This window comes from Chlorocebus sabaeus, chromosome 14 (genome assembly GCF_047675955.1).
Source record: "Chlorocebus sabaeus isolate Y175 chromosome 14, mChlSab1.0.hap1, whole genome shotgun sequence".
Taxonomy (NCBI): domain Eukaryota; kingdom Metazoa; phylum Chordata; class Mammalia; order Primates; family Cercopithecidae; genus Chlorocebus; species Chlorocebus sabaeus.
Genome location: NC_132917.1, coordinates 53,588,449 through 53,612,534, shown reverse-complemented (window position 1 = coordinate 53,612,534; position 24,086 = coordinate 53,588,449). Strand labels below are relative to the sequence as shown.

The window sequence follows — 24,086 nt, the reverse complement described above, 5'->3', positions numbered from 1 at the left end:
TAGGCATGTGGGTGGTGCATGCCTGTAATCCCAGCTACTCACAAGTTTGAGGTGGGAGCATCGCTTGAGCCCAGGAAGTTGAGGCTGCAGTGAGCCATCAATGTGTCACTCTCCTCCATCGTGGGCAACAGAGCAAGACCCTATCTTAAGAATAAAACAAAACAAACAAAAATATGGAAGAGTGTATTTTCTAACTAATAGATATAAAACTCACCTCACTGTAATTTTCATTTGGTACAGAATTGTGTTTATAATTGTAATTTGTACAGAATTGTTATAGTAATTCCATAGAACTCAACAGTCACATTAAGCATTTTTCTAAAAGAGCATTCAGTAATATAATTACATTTTTAAAAAGTCCCTTAAAAAATTATTCTTTAATGAATACTGTATTAAACAATGATGATTGTTTACTATTTCTAGTTAGATTTAGTACTTACATGCGTGTATAGGTCTACCATATTTCTCCTAGATGAGAATCCCATTTTGAGTTCTTGCCTTCATGAAATCTTCTCATGGGGCTTTGCTTTTAACTGTATTCAATATGTTACGTGACACAACTGAGTTGATTTTGGTCAAAAGTTTTGTGTGGGTCAAAGGCTGCTTCTAGTTTCTCAATTTCTTGTTTTCAAAAATATTTTGTTACCTAAGATATGTTTTCCCAGATTGCTTCATTTTTCCTCTAATTTAGGAAATAGAAAAAGGTGTTTTTTCAAAACCAGAAAATGTCTGCCTAGAAATTATTGCAGGAAATGTTCTCATGCCATTCTTGCTTTCTTAAGCATTTAAAATTAGAGATTTCTTCCATACTATATTATGTGATCTGTTGTGGGAAAAGCAGTGTTCCTACCCTCAGAGGTTCTGGCTTTTCTCTTCTACTGTCTCACTTGGAGTCTTACCTGTTTGCATCGAAGAAGGGAAAGTCTTTCTCTCATCTCTCTGTGTACTTCAGACACTTGGAGCTCTGCCTTCCAAAGTGGAGTCTTTTATTTCATCCTTAATCTTTTTCCTTGGTCTCTGGTCCCTATTGATACCATTTTAATACCAGATACTATGAATCTGCTTTCTTTTTCTTTCCAGGAACCCACAGCACTTTTCTAGCTTCTAGAATTACACATTTTCTTTCTCTCTTTGACGCTTACTCCAAGACCTGCAGTTGATCGACTGGCTGTCTGTTTCCAATGCTAAACATGTATCTTGAAGACAGGTATGCCTAGTATTCTAGGTTAAATTTCAATTCAATTCAGTTCTAATCTCTAGACCAGTGCTACCCAATAGAACTTGGAATTGTCCTATATCTACATTGTCCCTTATGATAGTCACTAGCCACATGGGGCTCTTGAGCACTTGAAGTTTGTCTGGTTTGATTGAAGGACTCACATTTTATTTTTATTCCATTTTAATTAATTCAGATTTAAATTTAAACAGCCAAATGAAGCTTGTGTCTTCTATATTCGAGAGCAGTTCTGGATAGCAGCAGAATGAGTGCAGTTCTTCATACATCCTTAACCGAACAATAGTCCTGTTTTATTTTTGAAATATTTATCTCCTTTACCCCAACATGTGGTCCTAGATAGGTCTCACATAAAAAGGTGAAGGAGCAAAGAAACACCAGCTTAGCCAACCAGTTTTGCTTATCAATAGGATAGTAAAAGTCACAACTGAATTTTTCTCATTATCCTCCATTGATTAGGTGATTATCAGGCTTCTACACTATCAGACTTAGTTCCTGATATCATGGGCTTACAATTTAATTGAGGATATTATAATAACCAGAATTCAAGATAGGCTGTAATAAATACCATAAGAGGTGCAAAGTATATGAAGGTTGGTTCTGTCCTAATTACTGTGTTATTATTCTGCCATGGATTTGTCTATTTCTTGTCTCTTCTTTCTCTCCCTGTTTCTTTAGGTTTTAAGTCATTTTTCAATTAATATACAAAATGTGACTTTAATATTACTGAGTGAATAGGACAGTGTTCAGTTTGATTTTTATTCTGATGTGTTTTAAAAAATTCAGGGTATACTATATGCACATTAGGAATATTTTAGATACTCAAAGTGTTTTTGAAATTTTCATTTTGGAATTCCCTTCCAAATTTGTGGCAGTCTTTTTTTTTTTTTTTTTCCTTTTTTAAAACGTCATGGACAATTTCATATGTACACAAAAGCGTGGAGACATCCTTCCCCTTCCTCTCACAAGTACCTAGGATTGATCTCCATTCTTTTGGAACAATATGGTCTCATCACTCTGACTCAGCCAGAAGTCTTAGGAGTTCCATGGCCCCTCAGTAGTGTTTTACCTTTAATTATTTTCCCATGTTTTAAAAATAATTTATCTTTTTGTTGATTTAAGGAGTTCTTAGTTTTAACGTGGTCCAATTTATCACTATTTACCTTTATGTTTATTGCTTTTAATATAAAGATTAAAAATTATTTTTCTATTCCAAGGTCAGTTTATAGATTTTTCCTTTCTGCTTTTTTTTTTTTTCTAGAAGCTTTGTTGTTCCCAGATCCAATCTGGAATTTAATTCCCAATACATATGAAATTGATTATTGTGTATTGTGTGGGACAGGGATCAAGATATTTTTTTCCCTGTATGGATATTCAGTGGACCCCAAACCATTGTCACCTTTGTCATAAAAGTGACCATTTGTTGGGGGTATCTGTTTTTGCAGTTTCAGTTTTATTAGTCTCTTTCTCTATCCTGTACCAATACCATGCTACCTTAATTATTCCAGCTTTATTAGTTTTGATATCTGGGTGTATGAGTCCTCCTGCTTTATTCTACATGATTGTTTTGGCTTCATTTGGCTCTTTACATTCCCATCTATATGAATCAGTTTTTGTTTATTTTTTCCAACTATTAAGACAATACCCGTAGCACCTTTGGGTGTTTTGATTGGGCTCACATTGAATCTTTAGATTGATTTGGGGAGAACTGATATTTTTATAATAGTGAATCATTATATCCATGAACATGGTGTATTTTACTTTTTTTTTTTTTTTTTTTAGATCTTTGCTTTTCTCAGTAGTATTCAGTATAGAGGTTTTGCATGTTTTATTAAATTTATGCCTCCAGTTCTGTGTTAAGCGCGTCGATTTTAAGGGGCTAATAGAATGTCTGGATGGAAATATTTGGCAGATACTTGGAAATTTGGTTCTGGACCATGAGGGAAAGTTCAGTTAGGAGCAATCATTCACCTAGAGATGAATTTGCTCAGTGATGTTTCAGAATTGAACAAATTCACTAATAGAGAACATGCATAGGCCGGGCATGGTGGCTCACATCTGTAATCCCAGCACTTTGGTAGGCCGAGGCGGGCTGATCGGTTGAGGTCAGGAGTTCGAGACCAGCCTGGCTGACATGGTGAAACCCCATCTCTACTAAAAGTACAAAATTTATCTGGGCATGGAGGCATATGTCTGTACCAGCAACTAGGGAGGCTGAGGCAGGAGAATTGCTTGAACCTGGGAGGTGGAGGTTGCAGTGAGCCGAGATCACACCACTACACTCCAGCCTAGGCAACAGAACAAGACTCCATCTCAAAAAAAAAAAAAAAAAAAAAAAAAAAAAGAACATGTACGAAGTAAAGGAAAAAAAATAGAGTTTGAAGACAGAATCCTGGTGAGTCATCACATTTCTGGACTAGTAGGATAGAAAAAGTAAACCAAGAAGAATGAGTTGTTACAGAAAGTTGTAACACTACAACAGTGCTGTTAACATGGAGAAAAAAGTTTATATTAGAAAAATATGGGGAATTTAATGCCAGAGACAGTAGGAACTGAATAGGAGGTTCAAGGCTGATTCAAATCATTGAATTTAATGATTATTTTCTTGGGAAGAGCTTCACATGAATTATGGCAGTAGAATTTACATGATAGTTATTGATTAAGTGATTAAAAGGTCCATGGAGGCAGGTATTTTTGTCTCTTATTCACTTCTATGTCTCTGGTACCTGGAATATTACCTGGCACATAGTAGACACTAAGTAGAATTTGTTGAATGAATGAATGAGTGATTGGTGGGAAAATGTGATCATTGAATGTAGACTCATTAAGAGTAGTCTTTGGGGGAAGTTTAGTCGTAAAAACAGAAAGTGAGAGAAAACGGTAGATTGGAAGATATTTTGTTTGTTTGTTTTATTTTTAGGGAAAGGAAAACCTAAAATTAGTTTGCAGGTTGAACAGTAGAGCCCAATAGAGATGGAATAATGAGAGAAAATTGGAGAAGAGACAATATGAAGAGCAAACTCCAAAGTGGAGTGTTGGGAGCAGGCCCCCCAAAATCTGGCCATAAACTGGCCCCCAAACTGGCCATAAACAAAATCTCTGCAGCACTGTGACATGTTTGTGATGGTCCTAATGCCCACGCTAGAAGGTTGTGTGGGTTTACTTCAGTGAGGGCAAGGGACACCTGGCCCACCTGGAGTGGAAAACCGCTTAAAGGCGTTCTTAAACCTCTGTGCCTTAAGGACATACTCCTGCTGCAGATAACTAGCCCAACCCAGCCCTTTATTTCCACCCATCCCTTTGTTTCCCATAAGGAATACTTTTAGTTAATCTATAATCTATAGAAACAATGCTTATCACTGGCTTGCTGTTAATAAATGCATGAGTAAATCTCTGTTCAAGGCTCTCAGCTCTGAAGGCTGTGAGACCCCTGATTTCCCACTCCACACCTCTATATTTCTGTGTGTGTGTCTTTAATTCCTCTAGCGCTGCTGGGTTAGGGTCTCCCCGATTGAGCTGGTCTCGGCAGTGAAGAAGGTGGGAGGCCAAGGCGGGCAGATTATATGAGGTCAGGAGTTCAAGACCAGCCTGGCCAAAATGGAGAAACCCCATCTCTACTAAAAATACAAAAATTAGCTGGGCTTGGTGGCACATGCCAGTAGTCCCAGCTACTTGAGAGGCTGAGGCAGGAGAATCGCTCGTACCCGGGAGACAGAGGTTGCTATGAGCCGAAATAGTGCCACTGCACTCTAGCTTGGATGACAGAGTGAGAATCCATCTTAAAAAAAAAAAGAAGTGGTGAAGGTATGGGATCGAGGGAAAGGACATAGATGAAACTCTAAAAAGGTGGAAGCCTGCTTCTTATGAGATATGGAAAAAGTAAGAAGTAAATCAAGTTTCTACACAGAATATTATGTAAAATATCATTGTGTAGTTCATTTCTGTTAGCATCATTGTTTCAATTGGGTAGGGTTAATTTGCTGTTGCTGACATGTATCATTTTTCTGTACATCTAGATATCTCTCAAGGCAGAAGCACTCTTTTTATACTTTGATATCCTTCTCTATCCTTCCCCTTTCATCTGTATTCCCACTATCTCCATGGAATTCACAGGTACTCAATGTTTATAGATACTTGAGTGGTTGACTCTGTTCTTAGAAAAGATTGCAAAGTCTGTTTTATTTGCTAGGTAGTTTCTAAACATGCTCTTATATTTGGTTTTCTCAGTAGGCTTGAGAAAGTATGTCTGTGTATGTATGTATGTGTAAAGTAATGACCTCCTTTTTGGAAGCAAACCGTTCAGCCCATCCAATTTGATAATTCCATTTTAATAGACAAAGTGAATGCTCCTCTTCCAAAGCGGAGGCTTTGGTAGTAAATCTGAGCTCTAAATACACTTTTCTAAACCACGATTTCTCAACTGATAACTATTAAATTTGCCTTATTTTGAAATAATTAACAAGGGCTGTGAAAATAATATTTTTCTGCTCATGTGTAGGTTTTACTTTTGTCGTTGGGAAATGTTTTTAATAGTTGCAGATATCAGATTTCTTAATGTATTTATGATATTAAAAGTGAAAACATACTATTGCATCATGAGGTTAAAACAATGAAAATTTTGGCTGGGTGTGGTGGCTCATGCCTGTAATCCCAGCACTTTGGGAGGCTGAGGTGGGTGGGTCACGAGATCAGGAGATCAAGAGCATCCTGGCTAACACGGTGAAACCCCATCTCTACTAAAAATGCAAAAAAAAAAAAAAAAATCGGCTGGGCATGGTGGCGGACGCCTATAGTCCCAGCTGCTTGGGAGGCTGAGGCAGGAGAATGGCGTGAACCCAGGAGGCAGAGCGTGCAGTGAGCTGAGATTGGGCCACTGCATTCCAGCCTGGGCGACAGAGCGAGACTGCATCTCAAAAAAAAAAAAAAAATTCCTGTATCTATATTGTATTTAATAATCAATACACATTTTTTTTGACTTGAATTTTTATAAGGTCAGCCTAACTCCTGGAAAATAAACTTATCTTCACTCTCCTTCATATATCACTGCTGACAACCTGATAATCTTCAAGTCATGGACTGACTATAGAATGATTTTTGCTAACAATCACTGATAATGATGTATGAATTTGATATGAAACAGATTTTTTTCCTTTTGTGACCTCCACCCGAAATTATTACTGTTACTTTCAGACTTTATTTTTTTATATGGTAATTTCATTTGTAATTTCTTTATTTTTCTTTTTTTGAAATTTTCAGTTATTTTTAAAAAACTGTTGTGGGACTGGATGTGGTGGCTCATGCCTATAATCCCAGCACTTTGGGAGGCTGAGGCAGGTGGATCACGTGAGGCCAGGAGTTCGAGACCAACTTGGCCAACATGGTGAAACCTTGTATCTACTAAAAATAAAAAATTAGCCAGACATGGTGGTGCGCGCCTGTAATCCCAGCTACTCGGGAGGCTGAGGCAGGAGAATCGCATGAAACCCGGGACAGGGAGGTTGTAGTAAGCCAAGATTGCACCACTGCATTCTAGCCTAGGTGACTGCACTCCAGCCTAGGTGACAGGGTGAGACTCTGTCTCAAAATAAAACAAAAGAAACTGTTGTAGGGGCCGAGTGTGATGGCTCACGCTTGTAATCCCAGCATTTTGGGAGGCCGAGGCAGGTGGATCACCTGAGGTCAGGAGTTCAAGACCACCCTGGCCAACATGGTGAGACACCGTCTCTACAAAAATACCAAAAATTAGCCAAGCACGATGGCAGGTGTCTATAATCCCAGCTACTCAGGAGGCTGAGGTGGGAGAATTGCTTGAACCTGGGAGGCAAAGGTTGCAGTGAACTGAGATTGCACCATTGCACTCCGGCCTGGGCGACAGAGCGAGACTCCATCCCAAAAAAAAGACAAAAAAAAAAAAAACCCCAAAAAGCCCAAAAAACTGTTGTGGGTAAGGTCAGTGTATATATTTATGGGGTACCTGCAAGCCACCCCAAATTAGATTGACTTTAGATTGTTTATACAGAAATTGCTTAGCTTGAAAAACTGTTTTCTCTATGGTAAATGCTTTTGAATATTAACTTAGTTATGTTAGATTCCTACCTCAGTGGTACTATCACAGCCATTGGTTACATTTCTGAAACCCTTCAGAGTAACAGTTTTTGTTTTTGTTTTTGTTTTTGTTTTTGAGATGGAGTCTTGCTCTGTTACCCAGGCTGGAGTACACTGCCGCAATCTCAGCTCACTGCAACCTCCACCTCCCAGGTTCAAACAATTCTCCTGCCTCAGCCTCCCCAGTAGCTAGGAATACAGGTGCTTGCCACCACACCCCGCTAATTTTTTGTATTTTTAGTAGGGACGGGTTTTCACGGTGTTAGCCGGGATGGTCTTGATCTCCTGACCTCGTGATCCACCCACCTTGGCCTCCCAAAGTGCTGGGATTACAGGTGTGAGCCACCACACCCGGTGGATAATTTTTTATTAAAGAACTTCTGAGAGTCTTATGGAGAAATAAGCTTTGGTGTAAATTCAATATATAAAACTAGTAGAATATCAGTGGCGTGTTACTCATCTTCAGTAGTAATGAGCACACTTATCATTTCTTGCTTTACACTTTTAAGGATTTTTATATTCCCGTTGTTTCATGTATATTAACATTTTCTAATGTGACTCATTATCCAAATGTGCCTTTCTAATTTTGTGACTGAGAAGTGTTGATTCCCACTTCCTGCCTCCTACTATAGTAGGAGATACAGAATAACTGTATGTTTGAAATGAAAAAAAAAAAAATCTTATTCTTCAAATCTTTTTTCCTGCGAATCAAAACCACAATGAGGTACCATCTCACAGCAGTCAGAATGGCTGGTATTAAAAAGTAAAAAAATAACAGGTGCTGGCGAGGTTGAGGAGAAAAAGGAACATGTGTACACTGTTGATGGGAGTGTACATTAATTCAACCATTGTGGAAGGCAGTATAGTGATTCCTCAGAGAGCTGAAAACGACTGCCATTTGACCCAGCAATCCCCTTACTAGGTATATACCCAAAGGAATAGAAATCATTCTGCCATAAAGATACATGCACATGTATGTTCATTGCAGCACCATTCACAATCGCCAAGATATGAAATCAACTTAAATCTTCTTTCCCATATCCAAGCACGTTAGCTAGACCTTCTTATACACATCTTACCCTTCTTTCTTATAAATATTACTATTTCTCAATTTTAAGTTTCTGAACTTAAAATTTAAAGATGTCACTCAGTAGCCTTACATGTAGCAACATTCACAATATACCTAATTTGCTAATGATGTGTGTATGTGTTTGTACTTATTTTATAAAGCACTTTATAATTCTATTTTGGCATTCTGTTTTTCATTAATGTCGTGCTTAAATTCCTCCATAATTAGTGCCAAAAAAAATAAAACTAAGATGAAGAACTTGCTTTTTCATTTTGTCAGTGACTCTTTTTATTTGTGATCAAATGTAGTAATAACAAACCTTTCAGTCCTTTTGAGATTGCTTTTCCAGACTGGTACTGTTGATTCTGAATTGTCTGTCTTATATCCTCCCAGTTTCATTTTAACAAACTAGAACTAGGCTGTTTCCATTTCCAGAGAGAATAAACGTTTGCTTCTTGCTTCCAGTTCTGCTGTGTCTTTTAACATGCTGTTGAAAATAATTTTGTGTGTGTTCAGAAAGACTTAGATATATGTTAATAGATTTGGACTAAGCAAATTGTGATAAATGTTTAGGAATAATGAGAGCATTGTGGTTCTGAGGTGAATAAGTGATGAGAACATCACCCAAGTGTCCAGTCCTACAAACATGCCTTTTTGCTGACATTAATTTTTCTAACTGCTGTATTGCAGCTGTTGAAAATGGACAGATAGATGTGTTAAAGCTGTTGCTTCAACATGGAGCAAATGTTAATGGATCCCATTCTATGTGTGGATGGAACTCCTTGCACCAGGCTTCTTTTCAGGTAACCTCTGAATTTATTATCTCATTTCCATGTAAATTGTGTGTTTTACCCTCTTAAAATGACAGTCATATGCAGTTTTTGCTTTCTACTTGCCTGTGATTTATGATGGTTAGTGCAGTACAGAAAAGGCAGTCTAAATGCTAATGATGATTCTGAATAAACCAACTTCTGTAGTAGCTGTAGAAGCTTTGGACTGTAGGGATTATCTACATTTTAAAAATGTTGATGGCATGTTTAAGAAACCGTCAGTTATTTGGGATATAAATTGATGAAGAGCAATGGGTTATTTTATTTAGAATAGTGTGTTTAGAAATTGTGATGGCTCCTTAGTGCTTGGGTTAGCAAGCTAATTTTGCAGGATTCTATAAGGTTTATAATTTCTAGAGATCAGTGTTTCATGTTTACGTTTATTGAGTTAACTGGAAGTATAGGATAATCTGATTGTTTGGCCAATTTCTTTCCAACCAATACAGCAGTATCCTTTTTTGTTTTTTTCTTCAAGTTATCCTTTAGTGAGAGGATAAAAAAGGAAAAAAAACACAATAAGAAAAAAGATACCTTTATTTTCTTTGTTTTTTTCTTATTTAAAATGTGAATCTGTGCTTTAGGAAAATGCTGAGATCATAAAATTGCTTCTTAAAAAAGGAGCAAACAAGGAATGCCAGGATGACTTTGGAATCACACCTTTATTTGTGGCTGCTCAATATGGCAAGCTAGAAAGCTTGAGCATACTTATTTCATCTGGTAAGATTATCCGTTAGCCTTTGTACTGTTAAGATCATGAGCTTTAAACTTTATATTTCCTAGAGGAATAATTCTTGACTCAAATATAAATCAGGTTGTGAAATTTATGGTTTATGTAAGTGGTAAATAAGAGTAAATAAAAGCTGATTTATAAACCTGGTTATTCAGTGTCTATTACTAACAATGCAATGCACAGCTACTAATTTATCTGAGTAGGAGCATAATGATCTGTCACTGAAGCAGGTTTATTGGCAAGTTGAATGACGGGGCTGTCCTTTCCTGTAGGGAATTGAGCAGTTTCAGCTTTCTAGGGTGTAAGACTAGTTTAGGCTTAATTACCTTATTAGATGGCTATTTTGTGTATTAAGGCCTTGAGGTGTATGTTTTGTTAATTTTGTCATTATTTAAATAGGTTTATTTCAAAGCAAGTTTACACTTTATTATGTTAATAGTAGCATACCCTGTTAAAGGTTTTTCTTTGACAACCCTTCCACATTCAGCATTGCCAGGGAAGTTGGTGTTCAGGTGGCATTCTTACTCTAAGTCACAGTTTTGTGACCAGAAATGTTTATTATGTAGGGGCTTTTAAATCTCTCCCAAACACCAGATATGTGCTTCACAGTGCTAACTTGATGAAGCTGTGAATCACGGTAGCCTAGGCAATTAAAAAAAAAAAAAAATACCTGGACTTTTTTTGTCCAGGCACGGTTGCTTATGCCTGTAATCCCAGCCCTTTGGGAGGCCAAGGTGAGCAGATCTCTTGAGGTCAGGAGTTTGAGACCAGCCTGGCCAACATGGCAAAACCCCATCTCTACTGAAAATACAAAAATTAGCTGGACATGGTGGCATGCACCTGTAATCCCAGCTACTAGCGAAGCTGAAACACTAGAATTGCTTGAACCTAGGAGGCAGAGGTTGCAGTGAGCCAAGATTGCACCACTGCATTCCAGCGTGGGCGACAGAGCGAGACTGTGTCTCAAGAAAAAAAAAAAAAAAGAAAATCTAGGCTTTTTATGAACTTCCTTCAAATAGATCATACAAAGTTTGTTTGTTTGCTTGTTTATTGATTAATTGTGGCCAGGCCTTGCTCCATCACCCAGGCTGGAGTATAGTGGTATGATCACAGCTCATTGTAACCTTAAACTCCTGGCCTCAAGTGATTTTCCCGCTTTAGCCTGCCAAATAGCTGCGACTACAGGTGCATTTCACCATGCCCAGCTAATTAAAAAACCTTTTTTTTTTTTTTAAGACATGGGGTCTTGCTTTGTTGCCCAAGTGGGTCTCAATCTCCCAACCTCAAGTGATCTTCCTGCCTCAGCCTCCCAAAATGCTGGGATTACACTGTGAGCCACTATGCCTGCCCAGCAATCCACAGTTTATTTAAACAGCAGGGCACATATTTTCTTATTTTTGCTTTCTTTTACAAACCTTCAAACACTTAAGTCAGAGTAGGAAGTAAAAGAAACAAATATTCATTAAGTGCCAATTTAAGGCATCTGTTATAAATAATGAGTCTATAAATCTTACAGTTAAGAGGAATCCCCAAAATAATCTCTTCAAACATAATCGGTTTTAGATTAAGAGTCCAGACCGTGAATGTTTAAGTGCCTTTTCAAAGATCTAGACTCTTGTTTCCTGGCAGAATCAGGGCTTGGACCCAGACCTTCTGACTTCTGATCTTCCTTCTACTACATCATACTTTCCAGAGGACTATCCTAATTCAGTTTATGACTTGCAGTCCCATAAGTTTCAATTATTAGTGTTTAGGCCAGGTACGGTGGCTCACGTCTGTAATCCCAGCACTTTGGGAGGCTGAGGCGGGCAGATTGCCTGAGGTCAGGAGCTTGAGACCATCCTGGCCAACATGGTGAAACCTTGTCTCTATTGAAAATATAAAAATTAGCCAGGTATGGTGGCACACACCTGTCCTTGCTACTGGGGAGCCTGAGGCAGGAGAATTGCTTGAACCCATGAGGCGGAGGTTGTAGTGAGCCGAGATCACAACACCGCACTCCAGTCTGGGCGACAGAGTGAGACTCCGTCTCAAAAAAAAAAAAAAAGAAAGAAAAAAAAATGTGTGTGTGTGTGTGTGTGTATATATATATATATATGTTTAGTTAATATTTAAACAGGCCAGGTGCGGTGGCTCATGCCTGTAATCCCAACACTTTGGGAGGCCAAGGCGGGCGGATTGCCTGAGCTCAAGAGTTTGCAGCCAGCCTGGGCAACATGGTGAAACCCTGTCTCTATTAAAACACAAAAAATTAGCCAGGTGTAGCGGTGTGCACCTGTAGTCCCAGCTACTTAGGAGGCTGAGGCAGGAGAATTGCTTAAACCCAGTAGGTGGAGGTTGCAGTGAGCCTAGATCTCGCGACTGCACTCCAGCCTGGGTGACAGAGTGAGACTCCGTCTCCCAAAAAAAAATTTTTTTTTTTAATTAAATAGATTAAACTGCACCTTAATGTCTCTCCTCATGTCAGTTCTGTTATCTTGTCACCTGGAGCTCTGAGCTCCTGTTTTGTTTTGCTTTGTTCTTTTTATTTCTTTTCTCTGAATTGTTCTAAATAATCAGTTGAAAAGGTATGTAGGTATGTTTATCATGTAACTATACATGTTTCCAACCCCCACTACTTTCCTTTCAGTGACTTGTCTGTCATTTTTCCAACTTTTTCACCAGTAGTCTTTAAAGAAATTGGTTCCTTATTCTTTCTGATACTTTGAAATTGTCACTCAAAATAACGCATTGATTAAAAAAAAAAGTTAAGGTTTCTTTCTTGACTTAGTTTCTTTTCAGTTATAGTGTTTACTTCTTTCTGAAACTGACAGTGGGTAAAACATCTCCCTCATATAAATCATGAAGGTTCTAGTTTCTAGCATTTGGAATTTCTGAAGGATCTATAGACTCTTTAATTTACCATTTGTGTTCTATGTAGTTTTTGTGTACATAAAACTTTGGTCTATTCAAGGTGCATTTATGGAATATTCTTTTAAATAGAAGATAGTCCTTTTCCTCTTGATGATGATCTTTCCACCGAGATGTATTCTAGAAATTTTAAAAACTCTCATGGTCATGTAACAACATCATATTTAGCATATTTAATACATTATTTGCCAATAAGAAAAGTTTGGGGATGACTGCTATTTTCACAATCTTCACAAAAACTGAGGTCAGGTTTTAAAAATCTTTATATAATGATGTATACATAATTAGATTTATGATTTTATTTTATTTTTTATAATTTCAACTTTTATTTCAGATTCAGAGGGTACACATGCAGGTTTGTTACATAGGTGTATTGCATGATGCTGATGCTGAGGTTTGGGATATGAGTGATCTCATCCCCTAGATAGTGGGCATAGTACCCAACAGTTAGCTTTTGAGCCCTTGCCCTGTTCCCTGCCTCCCTTCTCTATTAGTCCCCAGTATCTGTTGTTGCTATCTTTATATCCACGAGTACCCAGTGTTTAGCCTCCACTTATATGTGAGAACATGCAGTATTTGGTTTTCTGTTAATTTGTTAATTCACTTAGAATAATGGCCTCCAGCTGCATCCATGTTGCTAAAGGGACATGATTTTATTCTTTTCTATGACTGCGTAGTATTCCGTGGTGTATATCTACTGTGTTTTCTTTATCCAATCCACCAGGTATCCATTGATGGGCACCTAGGTTGATTCCATGTCTTTGCTATTGTGAGTGGTGCTGTGATGAACGTGCAAGTGCATGTGTATTTTTGGTAGAATGATTTATTTTCTTTTGGATATATACCCAGTGATAAATTGCTGGGTCGAATGGTAGTTTTGATTTAAGCTATTTGAGAAATTTCCAAACTGCTTTCCACTATGACTGAACTAATTTACATTCCCACCAACAATGTATAAGTGTTCCCCTTTGTCTTCAACTTCTCTAGCATCTGTTGTTTTTTGACTTTTTAGTAATAGCCATTCTGACTGGTATGAGATTATGTCTCATTGTGGTTTTGATTTGCATTTCTCTGGTGATTGGTGATGTTGAGCAATTCTTCATGTATTTGTTGGATGCTCATATGTCTTCTTTTGAGAAGTGTCTTTTCATGTCTTTTGCCCAATTTTTTTTTTGACATGGAGTCTCACTCTATCACCCAGGCTGGAGTACAGTGGTGGTATCTCTGCTCGCTGCAACCTCTGCCTCCTGGGTTCAAGCGATTCTTCTGCTTCAGCCTCCCAAGTAGCTGGGACTACAGGCACGTGCCACCATGCCTGGCTAATTTTTTGTATTTTTAGTACAGACAGGGTTTCTCCGTGTTAACCAGGATGGTCTTCATCTCCTGACCTCGAGATCCACCCGCCTTGGCCTCCAAAGTGCTGGGATTACAGGCGTGAGCCACTGTGCTCAGTTCTTTTGCCCAGTTTTTAATGGGATTGTTTTTTGCTTGTTGAATTGTTTAATTTCCTTATAGATTCTAGATATTAGACAAAGTTAGGATAAAGACCTTTGTCTAATGTCCAGAATCTTTAAAGATATGTAGTTAGCAAATATTTTCTCCTATTCTGTGGATTGTCTGTGGATTCTTTTGTTTTACAGAAGCTAAAGAGCTTAATTAATCTAAAGAGATTAATTAGGTCCCACTTATCAATTTTTGTTTTTGTTGCAATTGCTTTTGAGAACTTAGTCATAAGTTCTTTCTCAGGGCCAATGTCCAGAACGGTGTTTTCTCTTTTTTTTCTAACTAGGATTTTTATAGTTTGAGGTCTTACGTTTTAATATTTAATCCATCTTGAGTTGATTTTTGTATATGGTGAAAGGTAGGGGTCCAGTTTCATTATTCTGCATATAGCTAGCCACCTATCCTAGCACCATTTGTTGAATAAGGAGTCTCTAACTCATTGCTTATTTTTGTCAACTTTGTCAAAGTGGCTGTAGGTGCGTGGCTGTATTTCTGGATTCTCTATTCTATTCCGTTGATCTGTGTGTCTGTTTTTGTACCAGGACTATGCTGTTTTGGTTACCTTAGCCTTACAGTATAGTTTGAAATTGGGTAATGTGATGCCTCCAGCTTTATTCTTTTTGCTTAGGATTGCTTTGGCTATTTGTGCCATTTTTTGGTTCCATATGAATTTAAGAACATTTTTTTTCTGATTCTGTGAAAAATGGTGTTGGTAGTTTGACAGGAATAGCATTGAAGCATAAAAATGACACAATAGAATTCAGGGACTTGGGGAAAGGATGGGAAGGGGGTGAGGGATAAAAGATCACAAATTGGTCGCAGTGTATACTGCTTGGGTGATGAGGTGAATCTCACAGATCACCACTAAAGAACTTTCTGATGTAACCAGACACCACCTGTTCCCCAATAACTTATGGAAATAAAAAACAAAAACCAAAGACTCTGACATTTAACAGGGGAAAAAAATAAAAAAAGGAATAGTGTTGAATCTATAGGTTGATTTGGGCAGCATGGGTATTTTAAAAAATGATAATTGATTTTTGCAATCCATAAGCATGGATTTTCCATTTGTTGGTGTCATCTGTGATTTCTTTCAGTAGTATTTTGTAGTTCTCCTTGTAGAGATCTCTCACCTCCTTGGTAAGATGTATTCCTAGGTTTTTAATTTTTTTTTTTTTTTTTTTGGTGGCTATTGTAAATGGAGTTGCATTCTTGATTTGGCTGTCAGCTTGAACATTATTGATGTATAGAAATGCTGCTGATTTTATACATTGATTTTGTAACCTGAGATTTTTACTGAAGTTGTTTATCAGCTTCAGGAGCCTTTTTGTGGAGTCTTTAGGGTTTTCTTGGTATGGAATCATATTGTCAGAGAAGAGAGATTGTTTGACTTCTTCTTTTCCTATTTGGATGCCTTTTATTTCTTTCTCTTGCCTGATTGTTCTGGCAAGGACTTCCAGTACTATGTTGAATAGGAGTGGTGAGAGTTGGTATCCTTGTCTTCTTCCAGTTCTCAGGGAGAATGCTTCCAGCTTTTGCCTGTTCAGTATGATATTGGCTGTGGGTTTGTCATAGATGATTCTTATTATTTTGAGATATGTTCCTTCAATGCCTAGTTTGTTGAGGGTTTTGTTTATTTATCATGAAGGGATGTTGGATTTTATGAAGGCTATTCTCACATCTATTGAGGTGATCGTATAGTTTTAAATTTTCTTTATGTGGTGAATCCCAATTATTCATTTGCATATATGGAACCAACGTTGCATCTCAACAATGAAGCCTACTTGATCATGATGCATTGACTTTTTGATGTGTTGCGGAATTCGATTTGCTAGTGTTTTGTTGAGGATTTTTGTGTCTATGTTCATCAGAGATATTGGCCTGTACTTTTCTTTCTTCATTGTGTCTTTTCCAGGTTTTGGTATTAGGGCGATGCTGGTTTTGTAGAACAACTTAGGGAGGAATTCCTCCTCCTTAATTTTTGAGAATGGTTTCAGTAGAATTGGTACCCATTCTTCTTTGTATATCTGGTAGAATTCAGCTGTGAATTCATCTGGTCCAGGACTTTTTGGTTGGTAGGTTATTTTTGTTTTATTATTATGGATTCAGTTTTGGAACTTGATATTGGTCTATTTCAATTTCTTTCTGATTCAGTCTTGGGAGATTGTGTAGTTTATCCATTTCCTCTAGATTTTCTAGTTTGTGTGCATTGAGGTGTTCATAATAGTCTCTGAGGATCTTGTGTATTTCTGTAGAATCTATTGTAATGTCAACTTTGTTGTTTCAGATTGTGCTTATTTGGATCTTCACTCTTTTTTTTTTTCTTTGTTAATCTAGCTAGTAGTCTATCAATTTTGTTTAACCTTTCAAAGAGCCAACTTTTGGTTTCATTGATCCTTTGTGTGGATTTTTGGGTCTCAATTTCATTCAGTTCCACTCTGATTTTAATTATTTTTTTTTTCTTCTGCTAGCTTTGGGGTTAGTTTGTTCTGGTTTTTCTTGTTCTTCTAAGTGTGATATTGGATCATTAATTTGAGATCTTTCTGAGTTAGATGTTTAGCATTATAAACTTCTTAACACTTTTTGCTGCATTTTAATATGTTTTGTGTCTTTATTTATTTCAAAGAATTTTTTGATTTCTGTCATAATTTTATTGTTTACTTAAAAGCTATACAAGAGCAAGTTTGTTTGTTTGTGAGACAGAGTCTCACCCTGTCGCCTGGCTGGAGTTCAGTGGCACCATCTCGGCTCACTGTAACCTCCGCCTCTTGGGTTCAAGCAATTCTCCTGCCTCAGCCTCTTGAGTAACTGGGACTAGAGGCGCACACCACCACGCCTGTCTAATTTTTTTTTGTTTTTTGTAGTTTAATAGAGATGGGGTTTCACCACATTGCCCAGGTTGGTCTCGAACTCCTGAGCTTAGGCAGTCTGCCCGCCTTGGCCTCCCAAAGTGCTAGGATTATAGGCGTGAGCCACTGCGCCCAGCCAAGAGCAAGTTAATTTCTATGTAATTGTGTGGTTTTGGAAGATCTTCTTGGTATTGATTTCTGTTTTTATTCTACTGTGTTCTGAGAGTCTGGTTGGTATAATTCAGTTTGTTTGTTTATTTATTTATTTATTTATTTATTTATTTGGAGACAGGGTCTTGCTCTGTACCCAGACTAGAGTACAGTGGCATTATCTCAGCTCACTGCAACCTCTGCCTCCTGGTTCAGGTGATTCTCCTGCCTCAGCCTCCTGAGTACCTGGGATTACAGGCACGCACCACTGTGGCCAACTAATTTTTTGTATTTTTAGTAGAGATGGGGTTTCACCATGTTGGCCAATCTGGTCACGAACTCCTGACCTTCAAGTGATCCACCTGCCTCGGCCTCACAAATGAATCAGTTTTTAAAAATTTATTGAGATGTGCTTTTTGGCCAAGCATGTGGTCCATCTTGGAATATGTTCTGTGTGCTGTTGAGAAGAATATATATTCTGTGGTTGATGAGTGGAGTGTTCTGTAGATATGTATTAGGTCCAGTTGGTCAAATGTTGAATTTATACCCAGAATTTGTTTTTTAATTTTCTGCCTTAATGATCTATCTAATGCTGTCAATGGGATGTTGAAATCTCCCAATATTATTACTGTCTTTATAGATCTCTAAGAGCTTGTTTTATGAAACGGGATGCTTTGGTGTTGGGTGTGTGTATATTTAGAATTGTTAAGTCTTCTTGTTGAATTGAACCCTTTATCATTATGTAATTACCTTCTTTGTCCTTTTGTACTGTCATTGGTTTTTTATATATAATTTTTTCTTTGTTTTTTTAAATAGAAATGGGGTCTCACTGTGTTGCTGTGAACCCCGAATATCTGAGACAGATCTCAGTCAATTTAGGAAGTTTATTTTGCCAACGTTAAGGGCACGTGCCTGTGACACACCCTCAGGAGGTCCTGACAACATGTGCCCAAAGTGGTTGGGGCACAACTTGGTTTTATACATTTTAGGGAGGCATGAGACATCAATCTATATATATAAGATATGCATTGTTCTGTCTGGAAAAGCAGGACAACGCAAAGTGGGGAGAGTATGTCCAGGTCATAGGTAGGTAAGAGACAAATGGTTGCCTTTTGTTTTTTTGTTTTTTTTGAGTTTCTAATTAGGCTTTCCAAAGGAGGCACTCAGATATGCGATTATCCCAGTGAGCAGAGGGATGACTTTGAATTCTGTCTGTCCTTCATCCACAGGGAAATTCCTTGTGAGGGAGGTATGTAACTTTTTTCTAATCTTAGTAGCTATCTTTTAGGAGTAGAATAGGAGGCAGGGTTGCGCTAAGCATTTCCCAGCTTGACTTTTCCCTTTGGCTTAGTGATTGTGGGGTTCCAAGATTTATTTTCCTTTCACGTTGCCCTGTCTGGTCTTGAACTCCTGAGCTCAAGCGATCCTCCTACCTTGTAAGAGTTAAAGAAAGGGGAAAGAGACACATAGGATGGCTTGGCAGTTAAAGACAGGTTTACTTTAGATAAAACCTGTGAAGGGCTTCTGGCAGATTTTTTTTTTTGTTCAGGAGTGCTTTCTCTTACAGACTGAGTACATCAGTATATATTGGTTTTAGGGTGAGGGGGCTTATCACAAGCTTGGAATATTTATGTGTGGGGGAGAAGTTTATGGTGAAGTTGGAATGTCTCTTGGTGAAGGGGGGGTTATCTTGGGGCTGACATCTTTCCAGCAGGAAGGGGTTTATCTCGGGGCTGGCATCTTCCCAGCCAGAGTGGGGTGGCTAGCATGTCTCTGGTCGCTGAGGAGTTTGGAATGTTTCTCGTTGGAGATGTTTTGTTGGTTTACGGTCATGCTAACCTTAGCCATTTAGGCTGATGCCCTTTGGATTTAGGCAGTTTTTGATTAAGGTGAATTGGAAAATAACAGTGCTTGTGCAAGATGGGGATATTCCTGCTCTGTCACAGTTTGGCCTCTCAAAGCTCTGGGATTATAGTTGTGAGCCACTGTGCCTGGCCCTGTTGTTTGATTTAAAGTCTGTTTTATCTGATATAAGAATAGTGACCCCTGGTCAGGTGCAGTGGCTCACACCTGTAATCCCAGCACTTTGGGGGGCCGAGGTGGATGGATCACAAGGACAAGAGATCAAGACCATCCTGGCCAACATGGTGAAACCCCGTCTCTATCTACCAAAAATACAAAAATTAGCTGGGCGTGTGGTGTGCGCCTGTAGTCCCAGCTACTCAGGAGGCTGAGGCAGGAGAATTGCTTAAACCCAGGAGGCAGAGGTTGCAGTAAGCCGAGATCGCACCATCGCACTCCAGCCTGGTGACAGAGCAAGACTCCATCTCAAAAATGGAAGGGGAAGGGGAAGGGGAAGGGAGACCCCTGACCTTTTTTGTTTTCCATTTGCTTGCTTTTTCCAACCCTTTACTTTGAGCCTGTGGATATTTTTACATGTGAGACATGTCTCTTGAAGGCAGCAGATGAATGAGTCTTTTTTCTTTCTTTCTTTCTCCTTCCTTCCTTCCTTCCTTCCTTCCTTCCTTCCTTCCTTCCTTCCTTCCTTCCTTCCTTCCTCAAATTGCAACTCTGTACCTTTTAAGCAGGATGTTTAGTAAAAGGCGAAAGATTTATATATTCTGAAGAGACCCTTTACATTCAAGGTTAATGTTGATAGGTGAGGTTTTGATCTTATTATTAAATTGGTAGATGGTTGCTTTGCCATGTCTGTTGCATGGCTGCATTATGGGGTCTTTGGGCTATGTTCTTCAGTGTGTTTTTGTGGTATCAGTGTTGTTCTTTCATTTCCATGTTTAGAAGTCCTTTAAGGATCTCTGCTAAGGCTGATCTAGTGGTAACAAATTATCTTAGTGCTTCCTTGTCTGTAAAATATTTTATTTCTCTTTCATTTGTGAAGCTTAGTTTGGTAGAATATGAAATTCTTGGTTGTAGTGTCCTTTCTTTAAGAATGCTGAAAATAGACCCCCCATCTCTCTTGCCTTGTAAGGTTTCCACTGAGAAGTCCACTGTTCCTTTTGTATATGATCTAACTTTTTTCTCTAGCTGCCTTTAAGATTTTTTCTTTAGCATTAACCTTCAACAGTTTGGTGTCTATATGCCATGGTGATGTTCATGTTCACAGGGAGTTCTCTGGATTGCTTCTATCTGGATGTCTTCCTCTCTGGCAAGATTAGGGAAATTTTCTTAAATTATGTCCTCAAATATGTTCTCCAGATCATTTACTTTTTCTCCTTCTCTCTCAGGAATACCAATAATTCATAGATTTGGTTACTTTACATTATCAAATATTTCTCAAAACCTTCTTCATTTAAAAAAAAAATACTTCTTAGTCTGACTAAGTTAGTTTGAATGACTGATCTTCAAGCTCCAAAATTCTTTCTTCTGCTTGATCCAGTCTATTAATAAAACTTAGTTATATTTTGAAATTCCTTAAGTGAGTTTTTCAATTCCAGAAGCTCTTGATTGATTCCTTTTTAAAATGTTTATCTTAAGATGCTTTCATTTCCTGAGTTGCTTTAGAAGTTTCTTTGTGTTTATTTTCAACCTTGTCTGGATCTTGTGCTTCCTTGCAATCCTTGCTTTGAATTCTTTATCTGTCATTTCTGAGTTTCCATTTGGGTCAGGAGCCATTGTGGGAACACGACTGTGATCCCTCAGTGGTGTCACTACATTTAGATTTTTCACAATCCAAAATTCCTGGGATAGTTCCTTTTCATCTGGAGATATTCACACTTCTAATTTTTGTAATTATTTTAATGTGGGCGGGATTTTTTCTTTTTCTTTCTTTCACTATAATGTTGTTGTTTTTCCCTTTCACATTTGTGATTCTAAGTATCAACTCAGCAACCTGTTGAAAGAGACCCTTTTTCTCTGATTTTAGGTATTATTTATTATGCAGTGGTTATGAAGAAAGAAATTTAATAGAGAGTATAGTCAATACTAGTTTAAGGTGTAGCGCTCATATATGTCATATTTACTGATAATTTATCATAAATCTTAGCCTGAATCAATTAGTGGCATAATTTAGATTTTATCTTTTTGAATATTTGTCAGAAATATTATCCATGTTTGATAGTTTGCATTTTTTCTTTTTAAATATTTACTTATTGGGCCCCAGAATGCTCGTTGGAGGAGGGATTGGAATGAAATGTATCCTTCATTGAACAGGATTTTTGTTTTAGCTTAAAAATGAATTCTAAGATATGAATCACTTGTTTTCTTGCTGACATAAAAGCAAAACCTTTTTATTTTTGATAGAGGCAGGGTCTTACTATGTTGCCCAGGCTGGTCTCAAACACGTGGCCTCAAGCAGTCCTCTCGCCACAGCCTTCTAAATTGCTGGGATTCCAGGCATGAGCTACCCTGTCAGTTTAGCAAAGACAATTTAAATGATTACCAAGAAGTTAGCAAAGTAAATATGTTTATTTAACAACATCCAACATCCAGTGATGAGGGAAAAGCTTATTGTGCTATAAAACCCTTTTGTGGTAGTTCCTTTGAAATTTATGTTGTTGTTGTTGTTGTTTTTAAATATGAGGATTATCTGTTAAATGGTTTATTTTTTATTAGGTGCAAATGTCAATTGTCAAGCCTTGGACAAAGCTACTCCCTTGTTCATTGCTGCTCAAGAGGGACACACAAAATGTGTGGAGCTTTTGCTCTCCAGTGGGGCAGATCCTGATCTTTACTGTAATGAGGACAATTGGCAGTTACCTATTCATGCAGCTGCACAAATGGGCCATACAAAGTAAGTGTTAAAACAGAAAATAAGCATCGTCTCTTAATCAAAAGCTAATAAAGAATAAATCTGTGCTAGACCCTTCACCTCTAAGCAAAAATCTCTTCCTTACCAATCTGCTGGGTGAATAGATCTACCCCTAATCTGTCCCTCGTGCTGTCTTTTGCTCCTACTAGTCCTGGACTTTGATATTGTGAGGCAGAGTTGCTAGAGACTGGGTAGGCTCGGGGACTTTCTCAGGGTATTTTTTTTTTTTTTTATTTTTTTAATTTTTTTATTTTTTTATTTTTTTGAGACGGAGTCTTGCTCTGTAGCCCGGGCTGGACTGCAGTGGCCGGATCTCAGCTCACTGCAAGCTCCGCCTCCCGGGTTCACGCCATTCTCCTGCCTCAGCCTCCGGAGTAGCTGGGACTACAGGCGCCCGCCACCTCGCCCGGCTAGTTTTTTGTATTTTTAGTAGAGACGGGGTTTCACCGTGTTAGCCAGGATGGTCTCGATCTCCTGACCTCGTGATCCGCCCGTCTCGGCCTCCCAAAGTGCTGGGATTACAGGCTTGAGCCACCGCGCCCGGCCTTCTCAGGGTATTGACTCTTCCCATTGATTTCTCTGGTAATGGCTGTATCCACCACCTCCTCCTCCCTAGTTTTATCCCAGGCATCTTTTTAGGCATCAAGCTGATGAGGCCATGCGTGTTACCTCTTTGACCCCGGAAAGCTTTTGAGTTTGTGATGCCTGTTGAAGTGTATGCTAAGTAGTCCTCCCTGTCTTAAACCCTTTGACTGAACTTTTCTTGATCTAACTTCAAATTAGAGAGAGAGTAAATGGGGGTTCCAGGAATCTTAGAAGCTATATCCTGTGAGAATATGGCTGTCTATCTTAAATTGATAGTCAATAATTTTTAGAAATATATGTTTAGAATCTTTACAGCCATAATTCTACAATAATACTTTTTATAGCTGTTGTTAGTATTATCTGATTTAAAAAGTAATAGTAAAATATTCATTACTTAATTTAGTTTGTTTACTTAGTAGGAAAACAGATTCTGGAATTTGGTCATTGTGCCACTAGGTGACACAATACCTTACTATTTCATTAATATTTGTAAGCATGTTTATGTCTTGTGGGAGAGTATAATTTTTCCAGCCTATTTAAAAAAATTAAACACATTAAATTTAAGAGACATTAGACTATTTTAACAAAATGCTTAGATTTAAAAATTTGATATTTTTCCCCAATTCTTGATCATTTATTTAAACATAAGGGTTAGATATTATACTCTGAGCTTTAAATGATACCAAAAGTCTCTTGGGCATTTGTTCTCAATTTTGAGAATTCTCATTGTTACTGATGATTTTCTTTATAGCCTACTTCGAAGGTAGCCCCTTTTGTGAATTAAATTCTACTTTAATGTTATCTTAGACATACATTACATGAGGAAAAGTTACAAAGAGAAATTTACTGTTATAAAAATACTTCAGAGTAGCCCTGTCTGTCTTTTCCCAGAAAGAGGGAATTTCCTGGCTTTGTTATACAGTTTTATTTTTAATTTTAGAAGGGTGGAATAGTCCTTTTTTTCTTTCCAGTCAACTGCCAGAGGTAAGTTTACAAATAACCTAAGAACTTTTGTTTTAATTATTTTCTGAGAACTTTCTCTTCCTAGGAACCAGCTTCTTTATAAGTCTCCTCCATATTTAATAAGCTCACTTTTTTTCCTTTCCTTTTTTTTTTTTTTTTTTTTGAGACAGAGTCTTGCTCTGTCGCCCGGGCTGGAGTGCAGTGGCGCAATCTCGGCTCACTGCAAGCTCCGCCTCCCGGGTTCACGCCATTCTCCTGCCTCAGCCTCCTGGTAGCTGGGACTACAGGCGCCCGCCACCGCGCCCGGCTAATTGTTTGTGTTTTTAGTAGAGACGGGGTTTCACCGTGGTCTCGATCTCCTGACCTTGTGATCCGCCCGCCTCAGCCTCC

General features: G+C 38.1%; 1 protein-coding gene across 9 annotated transcripts in view; it reads left to right on the top strand.

The window, feature by feature from the left end:
- The window catches only part of ASB3 (ankyrin repeat and SOCS box containing 3), a 122,342-nt gene that overhangs the window by 52,145 nt on the left and 46,111 nt on the right, over positions 1 to 24,086 (top strand). For 8 of the 9 annotated variants that reach the window (XM_073022970.1, XM_073022971.1, XM_073022974.1 and 5 more), the window contains 3 exons: positions 9,099 to 9,211; positions 9,820 to 9,955; positions 21,953 to 22,130. In XM_073022970.1, the coding sequence (XP_072879071.1) occupies positions 9,099 to 9,211; positions 9,820 to 9,955; positions 21,953 to 22,130 (427 nt within the window). The remainder of the gene's footprint in view (positions 1 to 9,098; positions 9,212 to 9,819; positions 9,956 to 21,952; positions 22,131 to 24,086) is intronic. The other variant, XM_073022973.1, reaches the window with a different exon arrangement.